Raw genomic sequence first — 22,673 nt, forward strand, 5'->3', positions numbered from 1 at the left:
CACACATCAAATACAGCGTTTCTGTTTGTATTCATAGTACTGTTATCTGGCCATTAATATTTTAGAATATGGATTCAATTCACATTTGATACTTGCTTCATGTTTAATGTGCCCTGCTAATCCTGTTTGGGAAGTGAGCAAACAAACACTTAAAAGCACATAGTAGATTTAATGAAAATTCACTGTTTGCCCAGGATAACTAAATTTTTGCCCCAGCTAAATAAATTTTATTTGCCACCTGTGACTTAGCAGTTCGGAACTACCAACACTGAGAGTTGATAATATCAGGTACCCTTTGGTCCAGATCCCTTCCCTCATATTTGCCAAGAAGGTTTTGCTCTCTGTGGTTCTCTTCCAGCTGCTTGTCAGTGTGGAGCTGGCTGTCACAGCCCACATCTCTCATTTCGTTTCGGTCAGAGCCGGGGTGTTTCCTGCTGGTTTGGCCGAACGATGACATTTCACCCTGACATGTGGGCTGCTTGCTGTCGTATCGTTGTACTGTTTCTTTCCCAAATTATCTGTCTCCTTCAAAAGCTCACGCTGCCTGGCTTCCCAGGGGGCAGCTTTGTATGGAGGGTGCCATGTCGTGTCCTTTTGAGCTAATGACCGATTGATTCACTCCAGTGTGGTTTCTTGGCTCTTCTCTTCTGGCTCATGATCACTGAGAAAATTGTGTTTTGTGTGTGTATCTTATTACTTTACTTGATTATTTTTTAAAAAACCACTGTTGTAGTAAAACTCAAACTCTGCAGAGACTCTACAAAGGTAAGTTATTTGTGCAATTTATTTTCCTGGATGAAATGAATCCACATTGTTAGCCTACTAGGACATTGTTACTGCTGGTTTTGGAAAGCTGAATTTCTTAAAGCAATGCTTGTGCTTCATGAAAAAAGCTTTTTAGATATCTCTGATGCCTAAATGACTGTACGAATATTTGCAGCAGCATACAAATTATTGGTCGTTTCCAAAAGCTGATTGAAACTCTCAATTTTTCATGCTTGCTATGGTTTATTGGTAAATACGCCTTGTTTGAATTCACTGGTTCCAGTTGCTGCCGGAGTATTGCCTGTCAGATGCAGGGGGGGATGTTTATAGGGAAAATGAGGCAAAGGATGTTCAATAACAAGAACAGCAAAACAATCAAGGCTTTCCCTGCTCTTATGTTCCCAGTGATGTAATTTTTGGTCTAACCTGGAAATAAGTGCAGCTTCATCTGGTGAGGTTAGCAATTGAGCCACCAAACTGAAAGATACAGATATTTTCCTGTGGAGAAGCCTTCCAGGATGGCTTCCCAGATCCCTTTGAGCAGCCTGACATGCTTCCAAGATGAGCTGGATGACGCCAGAAGACAGGTTGAAGGCAAGGCAGCAGCCAGCACTGTGCAGCAGCTGCCCTCTCTGCTCCACCACAGGCTCAGGCTGCGCTGCCAGAGCGGGCAGGTACAGCTGCTGGCTGTGTGACCCTCCTTCTCTGGGTGCACCTGGATGTTATTTGGGTGAAAGATGGGCGGTTTGCTGTCCCACTTGATCTAAGCGCACAGAACCACATCCCCTGGGATGCCACATGTCGTAGGTGTGCTGGAAGCGGGGCTTTCCCAAGCACGAACAGGGCAGAGCCTGCCTCGATTTCTTTAGTGCTTATAAGTGAGCACAGGCGTTAGAAACAGCAAATGACGTCATTAACGTGCATTGCTGTTGGATGCCCATTTGCAGTTATGTGCTGATACCAGATGATCAATCAATTTAGTTGTTGACTGTCATCACTGTGGGCTACTTTTCAAGCCAAAGGTGTTTTTACAACATCCATACAATGCAGATCGGAAAACTGGCCCCTGAAGATCCTGCAAGGGGCTCCACCAGTGCGCCGCAGAGGTGATGAGTGCCTCTGAACCGCACAAATTACCCGATTAGCATCCATCAGGTTACAGGAACGCTTTTTAGTCTTTAAAGAAATTTGGACTGTGGTAATCACTTGCTGTTAGTGGTGGAGAACTTAATGAAGCCATCCAGATACTCTTTGAACTTTTAGTAGAAGCAATCAAACAAATTTATTATCAAATATTTGCCTTTCTACTAATTCTGTAGAATTAAGGTAAACTCTGTCAGATGTGAGAAAGATTGAAGATCTAATTAGGAAGTAAAGTCATGCATGTTTATTTGATTATGCAAGCACGTTAATTACTGTTTGATACTGAGAATTAAAAATATTGCCAAGTATGTTTAAATGCATACCTGGAGAGAGAATTTTCGCTGCCTTTGTTTGTTGGGATTTTTATCTTGTAAAACTTCAGCAATCGGTGGATGACATTATCTCTAATGCCTCTGCAAAGAACTTCTGGGCCAAAATAAGAGGTTATTCTACTGCCATGTTCTGCAACAGAGTAATAGTCTCTGGTTTTGTGTACTTCAGTCTAAGCTTTGTAGCTGAGCATGGAGAGGATCTTTGTAGAGCTTGTGCTCTGGACTGCCATTGCAGCTAGTGGCGAGTCTGGTCCAACTTGGCAGACGTGATGAGCTAATCAGCTAAACCCTAAGGTGTCGTTAATTTGATCCAGTTTAGCTGATGCCTTCCGTTTTCTTTATTTCTGTGATGCATGATTTTTTGCTGGATTTCTGGTTTGCCTTGAGCAGTTCCAGAAGCAGGCTGGATTCCCCTGCCAGAGCTCCTCACATCTCACCATTTGCATTTGTTCCTGCCCCAGGAAATATGGCTGCAGCGTTGCATCATCTTGGACTTTTTCTCCTCTCAAGTACAAAATATCCTTGTAGAAGCTTATTTGCCTTTCTCCCCCATGGTTATCCACCAAAATCAAATGAGACAGACATAACGCTAGAAAAAAAAAAAGTGTTTAAATCCTGTGTTAAAAATAAGCCATTGCATAAAATTACCTGCATCCTTAAAATCTCAGACATGTCTTGGGAAGGAAAAGATTTTTAAACCTTTACTCTGAATGTGTTTGAAAGCAAGTGGTGTGGGAAGAGCTGGTCAGCTCTCCTCCACCTGCCTCTTGAGCTTGCTTGCTGCAGCGGCTCTTAGAGCAGGATGAGGTGCAGTCCCAGCACACCCGACTCGCGTACCTCAAGGAATCTCCACCTGCCAACGCACGTCCTCATGGAGGGGAGCTCTGGCATGAGCCTCCACTTCCCCTTTCCAACCGAGCAGGTGGCTGGAGTTGTTGTAAGAAGTGCCTGACCTTCTTCCTCCTCTTCCTTCACCCGCCTCTGCTGCGCAGGGACCACTGCTATGGCCCTGGGACTGCAGCCCTGGAGAGACAGTGCAGGTTCTGTCCTCTGCATTGAGATTTATTAAGGGATTCATACAGCAAATAGTTTTCAACCCCCCTAAAACTTTGCCTGGATAATTTTTACTGTGTGAATTGCAGCTGTTTTTCACTGTTACCTTGTGTTCCCCTCAGTTATCTGCAGACTCTGCCAGGCGAAGGCTGAGCAGCTCTCCCTTCTAGTCTCAATTTGTACAGAAATTTCCTTGGATTAATTCAGTCTGAGCCAAATGATCACATAGACTGTGCTTTGCAAGGAGCAAAGGGCACGTGCCAAATGGCTGCGGCCTCAGAAACCTTCGGGTAACTGCTGAACTGTGAATTTTGCAACATCACTTGGGCTGCTGGCTGCACGAAGATTGGATTGTCGTATGTAACTCAGCAAGCAGAAATTACACTCCCACAGTCCATGTTGCCTTCAAGGAGGGGTTAGTGACTTGTAGATTAACTTTTCTGCAGGAATGGTGGATAGCCTTTAGAGCTTGCCAAACAATTTGAATATTTTTTCAACCAAATTAACCTCTCATTAAAAATGTTAATGAAATATTGGTTTTGTCTTTAAGTATAAAGTGAAATGTTTATTTTTAAAGAAAAGAAATCCAATTCTATTTCAGTAACGTATTTTTAAAAGAGTCTAGGTAACATTAAGAAGTCCCAAAATGTGCCTTTTTCTCCTCACAGGTGAGAAAGGAATTAAACAGGAAAGACCCACCTGTAGTCTTTAAAGCAAGAAACCTGGAATTAGTAACCTTATAGCTGAGAAAAGTGTAGTAGGTGGTAGTATAATGAATAGTTTTTAAGAACTTATTTTGATTACCATGTTGCATACGGTAGACTATCCAACAATGGAAACTCCATTAGAAATGTTGGTGTGAAATACACTATTTGTATGTTGATAACTGCATGCATTTCTGCTTGAAGTCTAATTTCAGTCTTCGTTTTTGCACTTGCTGGATTCTTTGTGTGGAAAAAGTCTGTCCTTGAAATTTGATGTAGGAAAAAAAATATATGTTTAATCTTACACAGGACTTGTGATATAAAAAAGCTCTAGAATGAATCCTTGAGAAATCTATAATAGCTGAGAGGTGGTCATACTTTTTATTGACCGTAAGATGGTTTCTAACAAACTTGAGGAAAAGTGCTCTTTCTGCATCTAAGTAAAGCCATCTCTAGATATTCAAGCTATAGGGGAAGATGGAGAATTCAGCTGATTGCAAGGCCTCTTTCCATAAAACTCCAGCAGTAATTTTTCTCTTAATGATACATTTTCATGTAGTAAATACCGAGCTGGGAGCTGTGTTGCAACGGTAGTAAGATTTTGTGGGAAGGAGGGCAAGATCAGACAATGTGGATATTTTCTGTGTCTCTTTTAAAAATATTACATCTGTTGGGAGTGTAATTGCCCTTCAGATTTCACAAAAAAAAAAAACAACAAAGTGAAAGTAAGCTGCCCAGACCAGCTCTCTCTGAAGCCTCACTGCTGTGACAAGTCATTATTTCTTCATTTGTTGCAGGAGAGAATTTTGACCAGAGTCCCTTAAGAAGAACTTTCAAGTCCAAAGTTTTGGCCCATTATCCTCAGAACATCGAGTGGAACCCATTTGACCAGGATGCGGTCAACATGGTAGGTAGAGAAACTCTCTTCTCAAGCTATTTTCTAACAACTTCAACTCTCAAGTGGTTCCTGGGTTGTTGACAACCAGCCCTTGTGATGTGATGACCAAGGTGGTTCTGCTGGGACTGAGTGCATCCACTAGGCATGCTGGTTGAAAAGCTGTAGAGGAAGACGTATTGTGAAAATACAGAATACTTTCAGGTACAACAGGAGTAAAACGTTACATTTCCCTCATTAGTTCTAGTTAGGTCTACTGCGTGATGAAACAAGTCTAACCACCAACTCAGTGACTGGCTGAGAAGGGGAGTAGTCATCCACGATACAGGTCCACAGGTGGGAAGGAGGCAAACTGAGGAATTTTTAAGATACTAATATCCATGTGAAATTTTTGAGTACAAAAAACCTTGATGCTGCATAGAATCATAGAATTGCTTAGGTTGAAAGAGACCTTGAAGATCAAGTCCAACTGTTAACGTAGCACTGCCAAGTCCACCACTAAACCATGTCCTGAAACTCCACATCTACACATCTTTTAAATACCTCCAGGGATGGTGACTCCACCACTTCCCTGGGCTGCCTGTTCCAGTGCTTGACAACCCTTTCAGTGAAGAAATTTTAACTCATATCCAATCTAAACCTCCCCTGGTGCAACTTGAGGCTGTTTCTTCTTGTCCTATCACTAGTTACTTGGGAGAAGAGACTTAGACCCACCTCACCACAACCTCCTTTCAGAGAGTGATAAGGACTCCCCTCAGCCTCCTTTTCTCCAGGCTAAACAATGTATGCCTAGACGTATAGCAAGGAAGAGAGGAATCTTTATGGAGAAGCTGGAATTTACCTAAACCATGGCTTTTGTTGGGTGGTCGCTTTTAATGACACCTGCGCACCAATGTGTCTTCTGTACATATTTTTCCTTTCAGCTAAACTTGGTGTGAGTTTGTCTATGTGGTTAAGTCCCACAAACAGGAAAGGGAGGAGAAAACAGTTGAGGACAGAGACAACTAAAAGACCAATGATCCACTGGAAACTTTCCCGAAAAGTTGATATTCAAAGGATGTTTCCAAAATCACCAGAGTGCTTGTTAAGAACATGTCCTGACAAAGACAACAGATTACTGGTATTTGACCTTCTCAGTACAGAAAATGCTATTTGTTTTATAACTTAAGAGGAAACACTTGTTGTAATAATAACATTAAGGCGATATTACTGATTCAAGCTGTTTTCAAAACTGTGTATTGGGTCTAACCCAAAATTGGAAAATTAGAGAACCCTTTCCCCCACAGTCTAGTTTAGGTGTGCTTCGCATTTGAGGAGGCTAGGACTACATGCTAGCTACTCCAGAACCAACATCAGTGTATGGTGCGGGTATGAAGTCGAGAGAATCTTCTGGCTCTTAGTCCAGCGGAGAAACAGGGAACACATAAAAACCACAATAAAATGGCTTTTATAAATGCAGTCTGAATTACGCTTAGTTCACATTTGAAACCTCTCTGCAGTATGAAGGTGTAGAAATCTTCAAAGTTCATCTCAGTTTCCACTGTATTTTATTTTTTTTAGCATTGTGCCAAATAGTTAACATGAAAACCCAGGAGCTGGAAGTAACAGTGACTCTGAGAGCTGGTACTCTGGCACTGCATGTGCATAGAAAGGCAGAGATGAGCCTACTATCAGTATCAGTCACTTTGCCCACTGACAGCTGGGGATTTCTGTCCTCCGCTTCCAAATGTGCGTTGATAGAGATGGTGGTGTATTTGGGCAGGTCTCCGCATCACTTTGCATGTACAAAAGGCATGATGGACTCAGAACAATGCTTCATCAGCACAGTTGAGATGGTAATAACTCAACTACCAAAGCTACTTATGCCTTTTAGTTCTGCCTTTGAATTGGGAGTGTTTAGAGGAACAGTGATGGGGAGTGTGCAGCAGGAATATGGCAGCAAGAGGTAATAGCTGGAATTGCTGCATTATTTGTCTCTCACATTACAGTTGAAAATATCTAGTATTCATGAAGTGTGATCATATTATCAGACAAAAATGGAATACTAAAACCAGCAAGAGACCTATTAAAATAAAATAATTGAACTCAGCTGCATTCAGCTGAAGTGAAATAGCTGAAGAACACATCTTTCATTTGCAATGTGTCTTGGAGAAAAAAGAAGTGTTTACTAACAGCAGCAGTATTTAATGGTCTTTTAAATCATCTTTTGGAAAACTTCTTTATTGTTTTGATCTGAAACATCATTTAAAGTAATATCCACCTCCACAGAATCCCTCGAGGCAATTACTGGCCTTTCTGATCTTGCCTTGCTGTATTAGTTCTGCCTATGTGTTTGCTTTATGTGATCTTCCAGAAGCAATTTTCCTCAGAGAAGAAAATGCATAAATCCTTGAAGGTTAACTTGTGAGAACTCTGGCTTTGCTGAATGCCTAAGGAATTTCAATTGCCTTCTGAAACCATCCTGTCGCTTCAAAAATAACCCCCTGAATTCCCAAGAGATCACTCTGCCTACAAGTCATGTTTTCTCTCCCTTTCGAAGTATATAGAGTTCTCTTTAATAGGGAAGTATTTCTTTTTCCCCCATGGCTTTTTGTGATTATCCCTGCCTAACATCACATACTGTCTTCTGTGGCCATTCCGCAAGTAACATGTTGTACCAAACTGAAGTTCTCAGTAGAGAGGAAAGTGAAATTTTTAGGAAATAAACCTCCTATTTAGCCCTCTGGTTCATCAAGGTATATAAATCTTTGCCTGGGTTTAAGTCCAAGGAAGGATTGTCCATTTAGCATGTCATGTACTGAAATAAAAGAATTAAATGTTTCCCGGTGTGATTTGAAGGACCACGCTTTAATACCAACACAAGCATCTTGCTCTCCACCCCCTCACCCACGGTGCAGTTTGGGCATGGAGCTTGCTGCCGCGGCGTGTTGTGAACGTGAAAAATGTACAGGGGCTTAAAAAGTGAAGTAGAGGATCTAATGGAGAAGAGGTGAACCGGTGCTAATGGGCAATGGTCCAGAGGGAACCTGGGCTTCAGAAATATCTGCAACTGATGATGGCTGGGGAGGAGGGATTACAGTGTGTGTGTGTGTGCTGCCTCCGTGTTTAAGAAAATATCTCCTACTCATCGCTTCTAGAGATGGAGTACAGATTAGTCGATAGCTTTTCGTCTGTCTTTGTGCAGCTTCCTTTTGTTTTTACAAACCATGTTGATTATAAGCCTTATTGCAAGTATGATTTAATTCCACACTTTTCTGCTGATAGAGGTGTTTAAATACCTGAAAACCAAAATCCTGTCCTTTGATCAGTAATCTTGGATAGTTTTCTCTGTCTGTACAAAGATGCAATAAAGGTGACTGCCTTCTTGCCATGACTCAGCCAGCTTCAGCAGCAGGCGAAGCTTTCAACCCCCGTAGCACGTCCCAAGCTGCTCTTCCCCAGCACTGTCCTGTGGCACATGTGACAGACACAGATGAGATGGGAAGTGATTGATGTCCGAGGCACTAAGATGAAAGCTTTCATGCATTAACTGCAAATTTGAAGCTTTCTGTATTGCTAGAAAATGAGCACAGGCTCTTCCTTTTGATCTTAGCTTCTTAAGTGACTCTTGGTCACTTAAGTGCTTTCTCATATTCTTTCTTTCTCTGCCTTTTCCCATGTCCTCTTGTAGGTCTAACAGCAGTGACAGTCTCTGTGCCAGGGTTTGCAGTCAGGGTCTTAAAATGTTGCTATTCTGCATATGCCAGGCTGGGGCTGAAACTTAATAGATGGGTGTCCCTTTGTGTGTGTGTGTATGCTCAGTATATAACGGACGAGGGAATGATAATTAAGACTCGGAGGAAAATCATGTAAAACAGCCTTCTGAAACTGTCTCAGCTGGTCTGAATTTCCCTGATGCTTATCTGTTCTTGATTGTGCCACTACATATAATTTGCTTATCCAGATATTTTTCTGTAAAGTGAAGAAAATACAGTCTTTGATAGTGTTGAGACTGAGACCTGTGATTTCAGCCTGACTGGATTTGTTAAGGCTATAGCTGCCATTGAATACCCACATTCTAGAAATAAATTTTTATTAAGCAAGCCTACCAAAAAATGAGGTTAAGTGATATTTATTGTGCAGAATAAATTTAAATAATGTGTGAAACAAGGATTTTTTACTACTTCTTTATTGGAGAAGCCTTAAACATGGCACTGCTGTTAATGCCTCAATAAAAACTATAAACCTTTTGAATGAAAATGGCTGCTGTTCAAAAATGGTTCAAGCTGCAATTTCATGGTTTACATCAGCAAAGCCCATCAATTGAATTAAATTCTTCAACCAACTCCAGGCTACTTATTTCCCTATATGGTGCCTTTTAGAGCAATACATGAGAGCTGTCCCAGATACCTTAGGGTCTTGCTGGCATGTCATGAAGTGAGTCTGGATCACTGGCCTAAATCCCAGCTGGGCTGGTAGCAGCTTTATCTGGTGTCAAATGGTCTCTGCAAGGTGCACTGGTGAAGTTCAGGATAGGACGTGCCTGAAAATATGTAATTATTTCTCTTGACCTCCCCCACCATCGGAATAATTTGCTCCTGGTCAAGGTGAAACATTAGGGGATGCACTCAGTCCTGTGTAGGTTCACATCCCTTGGGAAAGTTGGCTTCTAGTGTTGCCTTTGGGAACACGAGGAATGCTTTGAAGGGTCTCCCTCTCTTCTTTCCTTTTACCTTCCTTTTAAAGGAAGCTTTAGTTCTTTGTTTATAAACAGACTGATTTAGCAAGAACATAGGAGTTCCATGCTGACACACATTCAAACAAGTTTTGCTGGATGTTTGTTATTTTGTATTAGATGGCTGATAGAATTCCTGAGGAATGCCTGAAAAAAAATGCCTCAAGTTATCACTAGGGCTATGTTTCAGAGAAACATCCAGTATAGTAGAATCACTGCAAAAAGGACTGAGTGATAAATAAAAAATGAGACTTCCATAGATTTTGAGTGGTTCCCCCCACCCCCCTTCCTTCTTCCAAAGTAAGCTATTTTGTTGCACTTAAGGAAAAACGTAAACATAATAGCTGTCAGTCAAATGTTTCGGTTTCTTTTAAGAAAATTAGGGAAGATCAAAGAATTTCCAGAAGTCTGTAGTTTTAATTCAGTGGTATAAGATGCCCCTTTTGCTCTCTGATTTTAGAGTACTGTGGGAACAACACATGCGAATGAGAAGAAAACTTGGATGTCTTTATATGATGCTTAAGTAAATGAGACAAAGGCTATTCAGTAGTGAGAGTAATTTTACAAAGTAATGAAAATAAGTTATAATAACTTAGCAGATGGGTGATTTTGGAGGGTGTTTTCCTTTCTTCAGTCACGCCTATCTCTTAAGTAGCATCAGGTTTAGTCTGTTTGTTCTTGGGCTACTTCTCAGGGGGGTTATGTTTAATGATAAATGGCTTGTTACGATACGGTGGAAAAAAAGGATGTGCCTGTAAAGTAAAAGTAAAAAAAAATCAAATTGTAGCTTAGATAACTATGTCTATTGCTTTTCTCTTTTTTTAGCTGTGTATGCCCAAAGGGCTGTCTTTCAGGACACAGGCAGATAACAGAGATCCACAACTCCATTCGTTCATCATCACCAGAGAAGATGGCTCTCGTACGTACGGGTTTGTGCTCACATTCTACGAGGAGGTCACGAGCAAGCAGATCTGCACAGCCATGCAAACGCTGTACCAGATGCACAACGCGGAGCAATACAGCAGCGTCTGTGCCTCCTCCTCGTGCAGCATGGACTCCCTGGCCAGCAGCATTGACGAGGGCGATGCCACTTCCCTCGCCAAGCTCCAGCGGTACAACTCCTACGACATCAGCAGAGACACGCTGTACGTCTCCAAATGCATATGCCTCATTACCCCTCTGCCCTTCATGCAAGCCTGCAAGAAGTTCCTGATCCAGCTTTATAAGGCGGTGACCTCTCAGCAGCCACCACCTCTGCCCCTGGAGAGCTACATCCACAACATCCTCTACGAGGTGCCCCTGCCGCCCCCGGGGAGGTCGCTGAAGTTTTATGGGGTTTACGAGCCCATCATTTGCCAGAGACCTGGGCCCAACGAGCTGCCGCTCTCTGACTACCCGCTGCGAGAGGTCTTTGAGCTACTGGGCCTGGAGAACCTGGTCCAGGTTTTCACCTGTGTTCTTCTGGAGATGCAGATCCTTCTGTACTCACAAGGTGGGCACTTGTCCAGCAATGCACGTTGGGACTGTTCTGAGTGGCAGTTCCTGGGCAGCTGCAGCGATAGGAGCTAATATAAAGCTGTTGATTTTCAGAGGATTTGTGATACGTAAGCATGAAATGAAAAATTGGGAGAGAAATTAGTCTGTCCTAATGAAAGCACTAAATAATTGTTTCCTCCAGGCAGCCTAGGTGCCGCTTGTTTAATTATGCATTGTATTTATCACTTGTGACAGCCAGCAATAGAATTCACTTAATTATTATCCTTACATTGCCCTTGATCATGCTGCAAGACAGCATGAAACTAATCCTATCTTCAGCAGCAGCAGAAGTAATATATCTGGTAAAAATACCAGCAGAAAGTAATACATCTTGCAGAAAACACTTTCTCTACTTTCTTTTTCAAATTTCAGCAGCATATTGAAGTTCAGTGAGATTTCCTCCCTCCCGTATGATGGATATGTTCCGGTTAAAGCACTGACAGCTTTTTAGCAGTTAAAGGCTGAAGTTTTAATGCTGAGTTGGAACTGAGTGGAGTTCCAGAACATCGCTTTGTAGTCCTACTTTGAGGTATTTGGGAACTTTTCTGACAAGGACGTCGGTATTTCTTTTTGAGACACTAAAGGTTGCAATTGGCCAAGGCTAGCTGCAAGCAACTTCGCTTGCGCAGAGCCTGTCCGCACTGAAGCATGCCAGCAATTTGAAAATCTGGCCTGTACCTTTTGTCTTCTGGTTTTGTCTTTCTGCAATAGTGTAATACTCTGCTACAAGTTTTGGGAATCCTGACTCAGCGCTGGGCATGCTCTGAGGTTTTGCACCCCTGTTACTCTTTCCTGTATGACGTTGGTTGCTGTGAGTCTGGACCTGGTGATATTCATGTTCCAAAATGTATGTGTTGCAAACTGTTGCAACGCACCAGAGTGCCCAAACAAGTCAAGTTCAAGTTTCCTCTTGACTTTCAAGGGGTTGTCCAGACTTTTTGGATGGTCCTCGAAGTCTCACTGGTTGCCTGTCCGTATTGTCTGGGTTACCAAATGGCTTCTGTGATGCTGACCCTAAATCAGTAAAATGTGCCTCAGGGAAAAAGTTTTGGGGACGTGGTTTCATCAGACTAGAATGAACCACATGAAGCCAGGAGACACGTGCACCTTTTAACAAAAAGAGGGAAAGATGCTGAATACCTAGACTTCTCAAGAGATATGGTTCAAGCAATGGACAGCTTGAAATGGAGAGGAGGTTGAGGATGGGAAGTTGTCTAAAATGAGTACGGGTAATGAACCTTCAGGCTCCAAAAGTGAACGCTTGGGTTTGTCATAGAAAAGAAAAAGGTCAGTAAGTGTATAATAGTAATTCTAATGAATAAATGCCTGAGAATGGGGAAAAAATGTCCAGGGAGGTGGAAGGAGGATAGTTCTTCTGCAAATGACTGAATTCAAAGGATTGCTAGTTCTTTGTGGAGCATTTCTCCACATGGACTCCAGGGGTTTGCTTTCAAGAACTGAAAAACGAAAGGTTTTATCTGCTCTGGGTTTGAAGTGTGAGCAGAAATCCTGCTGTTAGTTTTGATTAGGCTGCGTTTCCCCTCCCTCCTGCTTCTCTGTGTGCGTGTGCTTACCCCTTTCTTCCTCGGTTTGAATTGTGCTGCCTTTGCCGCTTGACCTCGGGGTTCGACACAAAGCAGCAACACCACTGAAATGCCTCCCCATCCCTGCTCATCGTTCCCACCCTAGTCCCTGGTTGTAGACTCACTGAAAACAGTTTTTAGTGTAAGCTGGTAGCATTAGGGAAAATCTGCTTGTCAGATCACACGTTAGTAATATTTTGTGCAGATGGAAAGCAGCCTGCATATGGGTTATTTTTGTAATAGTCCTTGAGACAGATACAAAACATCCACTGAATAATTTTGACTCAGTTTTCAGTGCCACCAGAAGTTAGATAAGTGTTTTTCTTTCACTTACTGGCTATGATTTCAGCATTTACTTGGGTTGTTTTGTTTTCACTGTGTTGGTTTTTTTTTTTTAAAAAAAGAAAAATAAGATAGACTGAATTAATTCTCTCCACCCTCCAAAATTCAAATTAATATTTTTTCCACTCTGCCTCTATTATTGGTGAATCTGAGGATGTCCTTGACATGACCTTTACTTCCCTATCTAATATAGACAAAACTTGATGGCGCACAGGGAAAAGCATACTGTTGTATTAGGGAAATACTGTGATTATGTAAATAGCATCATAATGCTGGTTCCCAGAGGTAAGGAATGTGGAGTGGAGGTCAAGTGCAAAGTCTCAGTTTTGGCGTATCCTGATAGCTGAGTGCTTGGCTAATTGTGTACTTTGCCTTCTTTTAAATGTCAGTCTTGCGATTCCTGAAAGAAGAAAACAAAGCAGCTCTTTTCCTATTTGAGATATAACTAGGCTAGATACCACTGAGATCTCCTCTCTAAGCTTTGAGATCCGTCAGGGAGAAACGCTTTCTTAATTCCCAAGTTCTTTCAAGGCAAAAGATGAAAAGAAGTTTTTGGCTTATGTATCTCTCGTTCCAAAGTAACGAATGAGAGAGTGATTTTGCAAATCTGTCCTTCCTTCTCTTTTTGCTTTAAAGAGGAGGGACTCTCTGGACTGTGTTTCCAGTGGCCTGGCCTTGCTGCAACCTTCCCAAACTCAACAAGAGATGAGTAGAAGATGGTCTTGCATCCACAGGGTACAATTCCAAGCAAGATAGCATTATGAACTCAAAGTCAGAATTCACCAAAATGATACCATAGTCAAGAAATTAGAGTACTGGACCAAAACCTACTTCAGTTCACCGAACTATTTCAGTGAAAGCTCTGCTAATAACACATATGGGAAATGTATGTTGATTTTTTTTTTTTTTTTAATTCTTGTGGTTCTCTTAGCCTTGTTGGAAGGAAGCTTTTCATTCAAGCTTGCCAGAAAAAAAAAAAAAAAAATTCCTCTTTTTAAAGAATAAAGACTTATTTTGGAAAGTTGAGTGAAAAATATAAACTGTTGCCCAGCCCTGACCATATGATGAGCCTGCTAGCCGTCTGCTGAGAACCTGACTTCATGCTAAACATCTGTCCACTAAGGAGCAGATTACTTTTTGTGGCCAAGAGCGAGCAGGAGGGATATGAAGACTGCAAACACTGGGAACAACAGGTCACACAGCTTTAATTCCAAACTTTATAGGCAATCATGGGCAGTGGGCTGCCTGATGAAAGGATGATAGTTAAGTGGTGTTGCACCTAGTTGTTGATAACAACAGCAAAGGTCTGACAGGAAGGTCGCTCAGAGACTGTACTGGCTTTTCTGGAATGGTTTTTCTCCAGTGAACTAGGAGACAATGATGAAAAAGTTTATTTTTAACTCTATAGCTGAGGCATAATGTTTCCAGCAGCCTGATCAAAGGCAGCCAACTAAATGAAGAGGTGAGGGTGTTGGTGACTTTACCCAGCTTGCCCTGGACACATTCCCAGCACGATATGAGAGTGTCTGGCACAGCTCTGCGATGAGGACAGGACCAATTGGTAGCTGTTTGTACCATGGCTGCTACTGTCAACTTTTGGGCATCTAGTTGCTCTCTTCATGGTGTTTTATGGGTAAGTGGTACCTCATCACCTGGGAAGAGATTGCAGTGGACTGTAACTTCACTTTGCAGCTGTGGTGATCAAACAGAGTGGTGGAGAGACTGACGCAAAAGAATGATGAGCTCATTTTCTGAGCTTACTTTTTAAGCTCCTTCATTCCCAAAAGTTTTGGACTGCAGGCAACTAACTTAATCCTCAATTTCTCTCAAGTTTATGGTTTAAACTCTAAAGTAGCCTGATGCTAAGGAGACATCACTGTGGCTTTACAAGCCAGAGTTTAGGAGCCACTGGTGTGTATAATTATATCTTTCTGGGGCAAAAGCCACTATGACCAAAGCATTTCAGTCTGAGATGTGAAGCGTCTGTGCAGCTTGGAAACAGCAAACAGTGCTGTGGCATCGTTAGGGCAAAACGTGGAACAAGGCAAGGGTGGCTTGGGAACTGACAGAGACCTGTGCTTATGCCCTAAATGGCAAGACTGAAAAGACAAGTCCTTACTGTTAGTGGGGACCACGTGGACTTCCAGGGAGTTAATCAGAATGGGTGTTGGTGAGTAGATGCAACAGACTGCTCTAAGTGCCAGCTTTGTCCTGCAAAGGTGATGCAGAAAGCTGTACCTGAAGGCACTAGAAGCAGAACTCCTGTGGCTTCAGGTTACATCTTCCTGCATATTGAGAATACTTTTAAGTTTAAATAGGGCCAAATTTTAACAGCGGGTCTTTGAAAACCAAGGGAAAGGATTAGATATTTTTTCCCTGCAATTCTTCAGGGTGCAGTCTTTGGATTGCAGCCTTACAAACTTCATCCTCGAAAAATCAAAGCTTGGATTATGATGTATTCCTGTGACTTTCAAAGGAAGGACATAAGAACTACCAGACTCCCAATAAAGCAGAGAAAATTGATATAAAGTCATACTTGTTATCACTAAACAAGGCACACAGTGTAGCACACATCTGACGTTGTGTAAGCTTGGGGCTTACAGGCTTTCATTTATGAAACAGACTTGCTGCTGTAGTTTTGTTACAGTTTATTCAATCGTAGAAATTAATGCTTTTGCAAGTGCCCTTTATTTTATTCAGAGCACAGCTCTCCCATGCAACTGTGGAGATGTAAGGGTATTGTGAATGTCCAGGCTTCCAGCAGCGTCCAAGTTAATAACACTCTGTGATAGCTGCTACAATTTCCCAAGGATCAGTAACAAAACGCCACTGGCATGAGACGTCTGCTGGAGAGAGATGAATTAAACTGTGGGCTCCGCGGAAACCTCAGCAATCCATTTTGTATGTCTGCCTTTCTAGGGATTTAAACATGAGAGGGAACATGTGGACGAGACAACGATAAACTTCTTGGAGCTTAGGGTGTTTCGACTCATTGTAATTTTGTCGTTATTTTTCAAAGAGCTCAAGTAGTTGCTCCTCGAAGGTTGAAATAGTCTTTGCATTATTTTTTTTCAATTTTAGAAATTGTAATACAGATGACTGTGCGTGTATACATATATAGTAATGGCCTAGAGAAAGGTGGTGTCTGAAGGATCTTTCTTACAAAGTCTGTTTTGGGGGAGATTTTTTTAAAATGAGTGTGTGTGATGTGTTTGCCTTCTAAAGCATTTTTACACCAAATAGTTACATAGGAAACCTTTGCTTTCCTCTGCTCATTATTTAAGTAGTTGCACTCCACACTGGTATTCATCAAGACCAAAGGGAAGATCTTGCAGAGCTAATGCTGAACGGGGGCAAAATGTCTCTATGCTGTGATAGACACCCTAGTTTAGGGCCTCGACAGCACCATAGTCAGAGGAAACTGCAGTGCGCGTTCCTCTGGAAAGGAGATAAGTAGTTGGATAGAATAACCAAAGAATCAAATATCCTCTTGGTTTTTAACTTGGGTGGAAAGACAAAACTTTTTTAATTGAAAGTTGCTCAGTTTGTTAGCTGAAGTCAACAAGGCCTGAAAAGTCAAGTTTTTAAAGCAACTGGAAACAAGGAGAAGGAGCTGGTACAGGTCTGTACCACAACCCCGCTCCTGTTCGTACTGATAGTGTAGAGTAAGATTTGTTAAATGCCTGTATCAGTTTGCATACATCTGCTCCATCCCCTCTCCCCTATTTTTTAGTTAGATCTTATGATTTTTCCATTACAAAACATCTCTACCTTTTAAGAACGGGGTGGGGAGAACGTAAATTAGGCCTTTGCATTCCAGCTATAGCAAACGCTAGATAAATAACATGGCAGTCAACAGTGGTCTTGAGCCAAGTTTGCCTGCTGGAGTCTGTGCCCTCCCCACCACCCTGCTGCCCTGGCCCAGGGCTGCTGCCCACCGGGGAAGCTGCTCTGGCCCACCAGCCACCGGGACAAGCAAGGGGCTCCCCGTGTCATCAGGTGCATCTTCACATGTCCTACTGCCACCTTGTCAGCTCATCAACAAACTTTTGCCCTGCTCTCGGACGCTCAGCCATGCTGGTAATGGGAGATGATTCAGGTTTTCCTATGAGTTAGTTCTTTAGTTTGCCTCTTAATTATTTGTGCTGAACCACTGATGGCAGGCTGTAGCACAGATAAATTGTATAAATGGAAATTTGTTGAAATGTTTGGGGTTTTTTGCGTTAAGTGTTTGCCAATGAGGGAAAATGGGAAGAATTGGCCTTGGCGAATATTGAACTGAGGATGTTTCCCTTGGGGCAGAGCTGACCACCAGGCTGAGAGGCTTGTTCTTAGTTCAGGCAATTAGGTGCAGGCTAGTCTTGATCATCCTGTTTAAGAAAATACGTATTTTCAGATTAATATAAACATTGCTGCTCTGCTTTTATCTCGTAATTCATGTGCTGTGTCACTCACTGGTAAATCCCCTCTTCTGTCGGGGATGAAGGGCGTTGAGATGCCGTGGGTCATTCTCCAGGATGGTCTGCTGGTTACAGCCCTGCGTCACCGACCTGTCCAAATGCCCGGAAGGCAGCACTGGTGCCAGGCGATTTCTATGGCAAACAAACATTTCCTGAAGCATTTTTGTGCTTTTTTTTTTCTGAACATTTCCTGAAAATCACCTGGTCTGGCTTGTCAGTCATCACAGTGTGCAAACCAGATGAAAGATGGAAGCTTTCAGGGCACTTTGAAGTCTGTGAGACTTATATGCATTGCTTCTGTGGAGCTATTGAGATCTGATTTGAAATTGAAAAAATCTTTGCTTTCATAAACAATTTTTGTCTCTGATGTGAATTTCAGATTTCTTTTTTCATCTGCAGTGTGCTATATATAGACATTACAGATCTGAAGGTACCGAGCCACTAGACAGGTCTCATAACCGTCATGCACCATTCCTGACTCACACTCAGAGCTCAAAGCAAGATATTAATTTTTATTTTCCAGTTTTTCCAATACACCTGGCTCAGCTAATCCATATCGTGATACCAAAAGTAGCCGATGAACAGCAATTACTTACAATATTTTGACCGAAGAGGTAGCATGTGGAAAAGCTATTGGTCACAAGACTGTTTTAAAGCTTTTTTCAAGATGGTTCTTTGTGAAGAATTAGCTCTTATTCGTTAAGTCGTTGATTTTTTTTTTCTCTGTTGTTGGCTTTGTTTTATTTAAAACTGTTGCTTAGAATCATTTTGTTCCTTTTGAGAACATCAGCTGATTATCATCTTCCAGGATACATATTTAAATAAGCAGCTTTGCAAAGCTGTGGTTATACTTTATGCATGTTCAAAAAGCAGTAGAGGAAAGGCAGTGGTGTTCAGGTAACCCATCTTTTCAAATGGTTCCAAGTGCTTTCAAATTGTATGTAAAACAGGACTTAAAAAGGAAAAGAAAGAGGAAGCATGGTCTATTTTTAAAGCATTGTACTGGATTTAGAAGATTCAGGCTGAGACTCCAGCTCTGTGGTAGGCTTTCTACCTTACTTTTGGTAGGTTACTGGAACAGAGAGTTGGAAATCTGCCAAACTGTTCTTTCATCAGGAAGGTTGGGTGTGTTGAAGCTGGAATAACACTGTACTGAAGGCAGCAAGAACGCCTTTTTTTTGTTTGAATGAGCATGTGTGTGCTCTTATGCCTTAGAATCAAAAATCCTGTGGTTGGGCATTCGTTGAGAAAGTCCCAGGTGAATTCTCTTCTGTTTGATTATGACCAAAGATTTGAACCTGTTTTGGAGGTGGCACCTAAACAAGAGAGGTCTTGCCTGTTATGGGCAGGGGTAACATTGGTGTCCCTTTCCCCTCTCAAAGGGTCTTGGTTTTGCTTTGCTGCAGCATAGGAAGAATATTGAGATATCAGACTCCTTTGTAGCAGGAAAAGCCATTTTTATGTTGAGCTCTGTGAATTGCTTAACATCTCAGAACTTCTATACCCAATCTGTAAGATGAAAGGAGAAGGATTATTTTGATTTGTTTTCTCAGTCACTGCCTGTGTTTGGACTATAAGCTCTGTGGCGTAGATCATTCTGCACGCACAGTATCTGTTGTAATACCGTGCTGATTGGTTGTTGTCCTGTTGTTATATCATGAAGAATCAACATCAAGACAAATACTTGTCAAATTTTGTCCTCTTTCAGGAAAACATTTGTAGTGAGTTGATACTGAGATGCTGAAACCATCCCCATCTCTAGCACAAAACAGCGATTCAGAATTATACAGGAATCTTCCAAGGTTTGCATTTTAAGTTGTATCTTGTGAGGCGTGTGAATATTTCCAGACCTTTATAAAGTGTGGCTGATGCATGGTGCTTGTGCAGTAGAACCGCTGACCTGCGGCAAAGCGGGTCCCCGCTGCGGTTCCTTGTCCTGTGCAGGGAAGTGAGATGCAGGGACTTGGCTAAGGGCCCTCGGCAGATGCTGCCAGAACAAGGGGTTGGATCCAAAGTCTTTGAACTCGACTCTGTTGCCCTCTTTTTCACTTAGGCAGAAGGTTAAGTGTGAGAAACAGACTCGTGCCAAATCCAGCTAAGTAATTGTTAGGAAGTCGCAGTTCAATAGAAGTCATAGGGGCCACTTTGCGCTGGGATTATCCTCCCTGAGCAGTTTCACTTGGAAAACGTCCTGTGTACAAATTAGAGATTTAACTCTGAGCATGAAGAACTTGCTGTAGGGGCTGTGCTCGATGATGATCCCTATCCTGGAGAAGACAGTATAGTTCCCTGTCCCCAGAAGGCAGGATGAGGGATGCTGGTATAGCTGTGCCCTGGTTTTGACTGGGACAGTTAGTTTCTCCTTTTAGCAGCTAGAAGAGCTCTGTGTTTTGGATTTAGTCTGGGATTCACTATGAGAAGAATGTTGATAGCGCACTGATGTTTATAGTTAGTGCTGAGACATCAAGGACCTTTCAGCTTCCCGTGTTCTTGCCAGTGTGCGGGAGCACAATGGGCTGGGGGGGGAACGTGGCTGGGACAGAGGGTCCACAACTCCCCTTATGATTCAAATTTAGGATTGAGATCTAAATTGGCCAATGAAATATTCCATATCATGCAATGTCATGCCCGGTATAAAAATGAGGGTTGACCAGGAAGAAGGGCTTTTGGTCTATTCCTAGGACTCTCTTCTGAGGGCTCTCAGATCCTCAAAGTGCGCTCACTCCCTGTCTCTCTCTCGGGGCCTCTCGCTCATCCGGGACTGTGGTGGCAGGACTTAAATCTGTTTCAGGATCATTGTCCGGGACAGGATAGGTGTTGGTCACCAGGTGGTGAGCAATTACACTGTGCATCACTTGCTTGCATATATCATTATCATTATGCATATATATCTATTCATATATTATTATTTTTAATTTTATATTATTACAAAATCATTCTTATCTCAGGCTATGAGTCTCCATCCCTTTTCTCTTTTAATTCTCTTCCCCATTCCCCAGGGGTGAGGGAGGGTGAGCGAGTGGCTGTTGCTGGCTAGGCTAAACCACAACAAGCTGCCAAGCAAAATAAAAACTGTGGTATAAGCTATTGTCCCTTTGGGAGCGGGGAGAAATGAAAACTGAAAGGAAGAGAGGGATATAGCAATGCAAGTAAGAGAGGTGGAGCAATCAGACGGAAAGGAGGTCCACGTTAAGAGAAATTTAAAGCTAAAAGCCCAACTACACACTGCAGAGAAACATGTCTGCTGTTTGGACCATTCAGTAAGTCCCTGGATCTTCTGGGTCCTTTTCTCTACTGTCCCAGGCTGCGCAGCAAAGAGAAGAGAAGAAAGCCCCAAGCTCCAGTCTCCACAGTCCACTACTTATTTCTGTACCTAGGGATGATTTTGCACAGATCAAATCTTTTCTCTGGTGGCAGCAGTAGCTGCTGCTGTGGGCCATCACAATGGGCTACGACCTTCTGCTGATGCCTTTAAGGCTGCCAGTAGTAGCCCTGTTGGCATCGCAGGGCCTTTCACTGCGTTCAGTGTGGCACATGCTGCAGGAAGCGGGTGAGCCCTGAGAAGAGGAAGGAACGCATTTCACAAATCTCAGGAAGTTGCCTTGGTTTGAGCCGTTTGGCATCCTGAGTTTGTGACCTTCTGTGGCTATCACCCAGACAGCGTTTTTACTTTTTGTAACTTTTCCAGATGTTTCTTGATGTCAGATGGATGGGAAACAGGGCTGTTGTGTCCTCACTCTGCTCAACAAACAGGGCTTTCTCAAAAGACACTCCCTAAACTGGTGAATACTATCTAATCCCCTATTCTAGTTATAAAGTTTGGACTAGGATCAGAGGATAGTTTTCCAACCTGGGCCTCTCATTCATAAAATAACAGGCAGAACTTGGCTTGCAGTTGGAGATTGTTATCACAGTCTAGTAGTGATGGTGGGATAGGATCTGGAAACTCTCTCCCCCTTGAAGCAAGCACACAGGCTATACAAACTCTGTTTTTTCCATCTGTTTCCATTCTTTCCCCTCCTCCATTTTTTTTTTTTTTTTTCTGTTCTGCTGCCCCTTTTTCTGTCTCTGGTTCGGGGAAATGAAGGAATCCCTTGTTTCCCAGTTGTCCTCAGTAACCACGTAAGCTTCCTTCAAATGCTAAGAGATACATGAATCTCTCCATCAAAAAAACTTTATACCTTACAGGTTAGATGTCTAAGCTTGTACAGGCTTGAAAGTAAATACAAAGTGATTAGAGTTTCTTACTTCATTAAACAAATATCAAAAGAACCATTTCCAGGTGGTTTATTTTGAATTATTTTTCTGGAGGAACCTGGGAACTTCCTTCTCTTCAGTGAGAACTGCTGGGTACAGAATTTTTTTAATCTCTGCTAATTGCTAAGAAGCGTTGCTAAATGGTAACAATTAGCTGCCTAATTTGGTCATCACTAGTTAAAAAAACAGCTTTCCTCATAGCAAATAGTTACAAAACTTGTGCTAGTGACTATGTTAAAAGTTATCAGTTGCATCAAAGAGAAGTGAGCAAGCATTTCCAGACTTGAATGCCCTTATCCAAAAAGATACTTGCAGCCTTGCTGTGAAGACCTGTTATTTCACATGGCTTTGTAGATGAGAACAGACTTTGAAATCGTCCTGTGCATACCAAGACATGCTACCTTCTGTATTTGATTTTTTTTTTTTTAACCTTTAAAGCTTTCAGAGGTATGAAGCTTTACGAAACGCCTAAGATTCATGAGTAGATATTGTAAGTTGATCCTATATAAGTGCTCCTCAACAAGACAGCCAATGGATGTGTATAATTATAGACCATCGCATAGGGAGAGCTTCACAAATGGCTGATCTGTAGCTAGGAATGGTTTTGAGGTGTAACCTTGAGGCTGACTTGTATGCATGAAAATCATTTTGAAGATTGAGTGACTAGCTATTAGCAAGACAAGATGAAAAATGTTTTCACCCTGCCAGCTGACCTTCTGCAGATCGGGGCTGATCTTCCACAGAGAAGCGCTAGTAAGAGGGAGAATGGGTTATGCAATTTGTTGTTTTAATTTGCATGTTTATTCAAGTGCGTCTTCCCAGTGACCTCCTCATAGCAGAGCAGTGTCAGATGACAATGCTTTTGCTGTCACTAGTTTCTGCCAGGGTA

At 42.2% G+C, this 22,673-nt stretch overlaps 1 protein-coding gene across 3 annotated transcripts in view; it reads left to right on the forward strand.

The window, feature by feature from the left end:
* The window catches only part of DENND5B (DENN domain containing 5B), a 115,453-nt gene that overhangs the window by 49,363 nt on the left and 43,417 nt on the right, over window positions 1-22,673 (forward strand). For all 3 annotated transcript variants that reach the window (XM_086610407.1, XM_086610408.1, XM_086610409.1), the window contains 2 exons: window positions 4,795-4,904; window positions 10,432-11,098. In XM_086610407.1, the coding sequence (XP_086466533.1) occupies window positions 4,795-4,904; window positions 10,432-11,098 (777 nt within the window). The remainder of the gene's footprint in view (window positions 1-4,794; window positions 4,905-10,431; window positions 11,099-22,673) is intronic.

Source organism: Tauraco erythrolophus, chromosome 4 (assembly GCF_009769465.1).
Source record: "Tauraco erythrolophus isolate bTauEry1 chromosome 4, bTauEry1.pri, whole genome shotgun sequence".
In the NCBI taxonomy this organism is placed as follows: Eukaryota; Metazoa; Chordata; class Aves; order Musophagiformes; family Musophagidae; genus Tauraco; species Tauraco erythrolophus.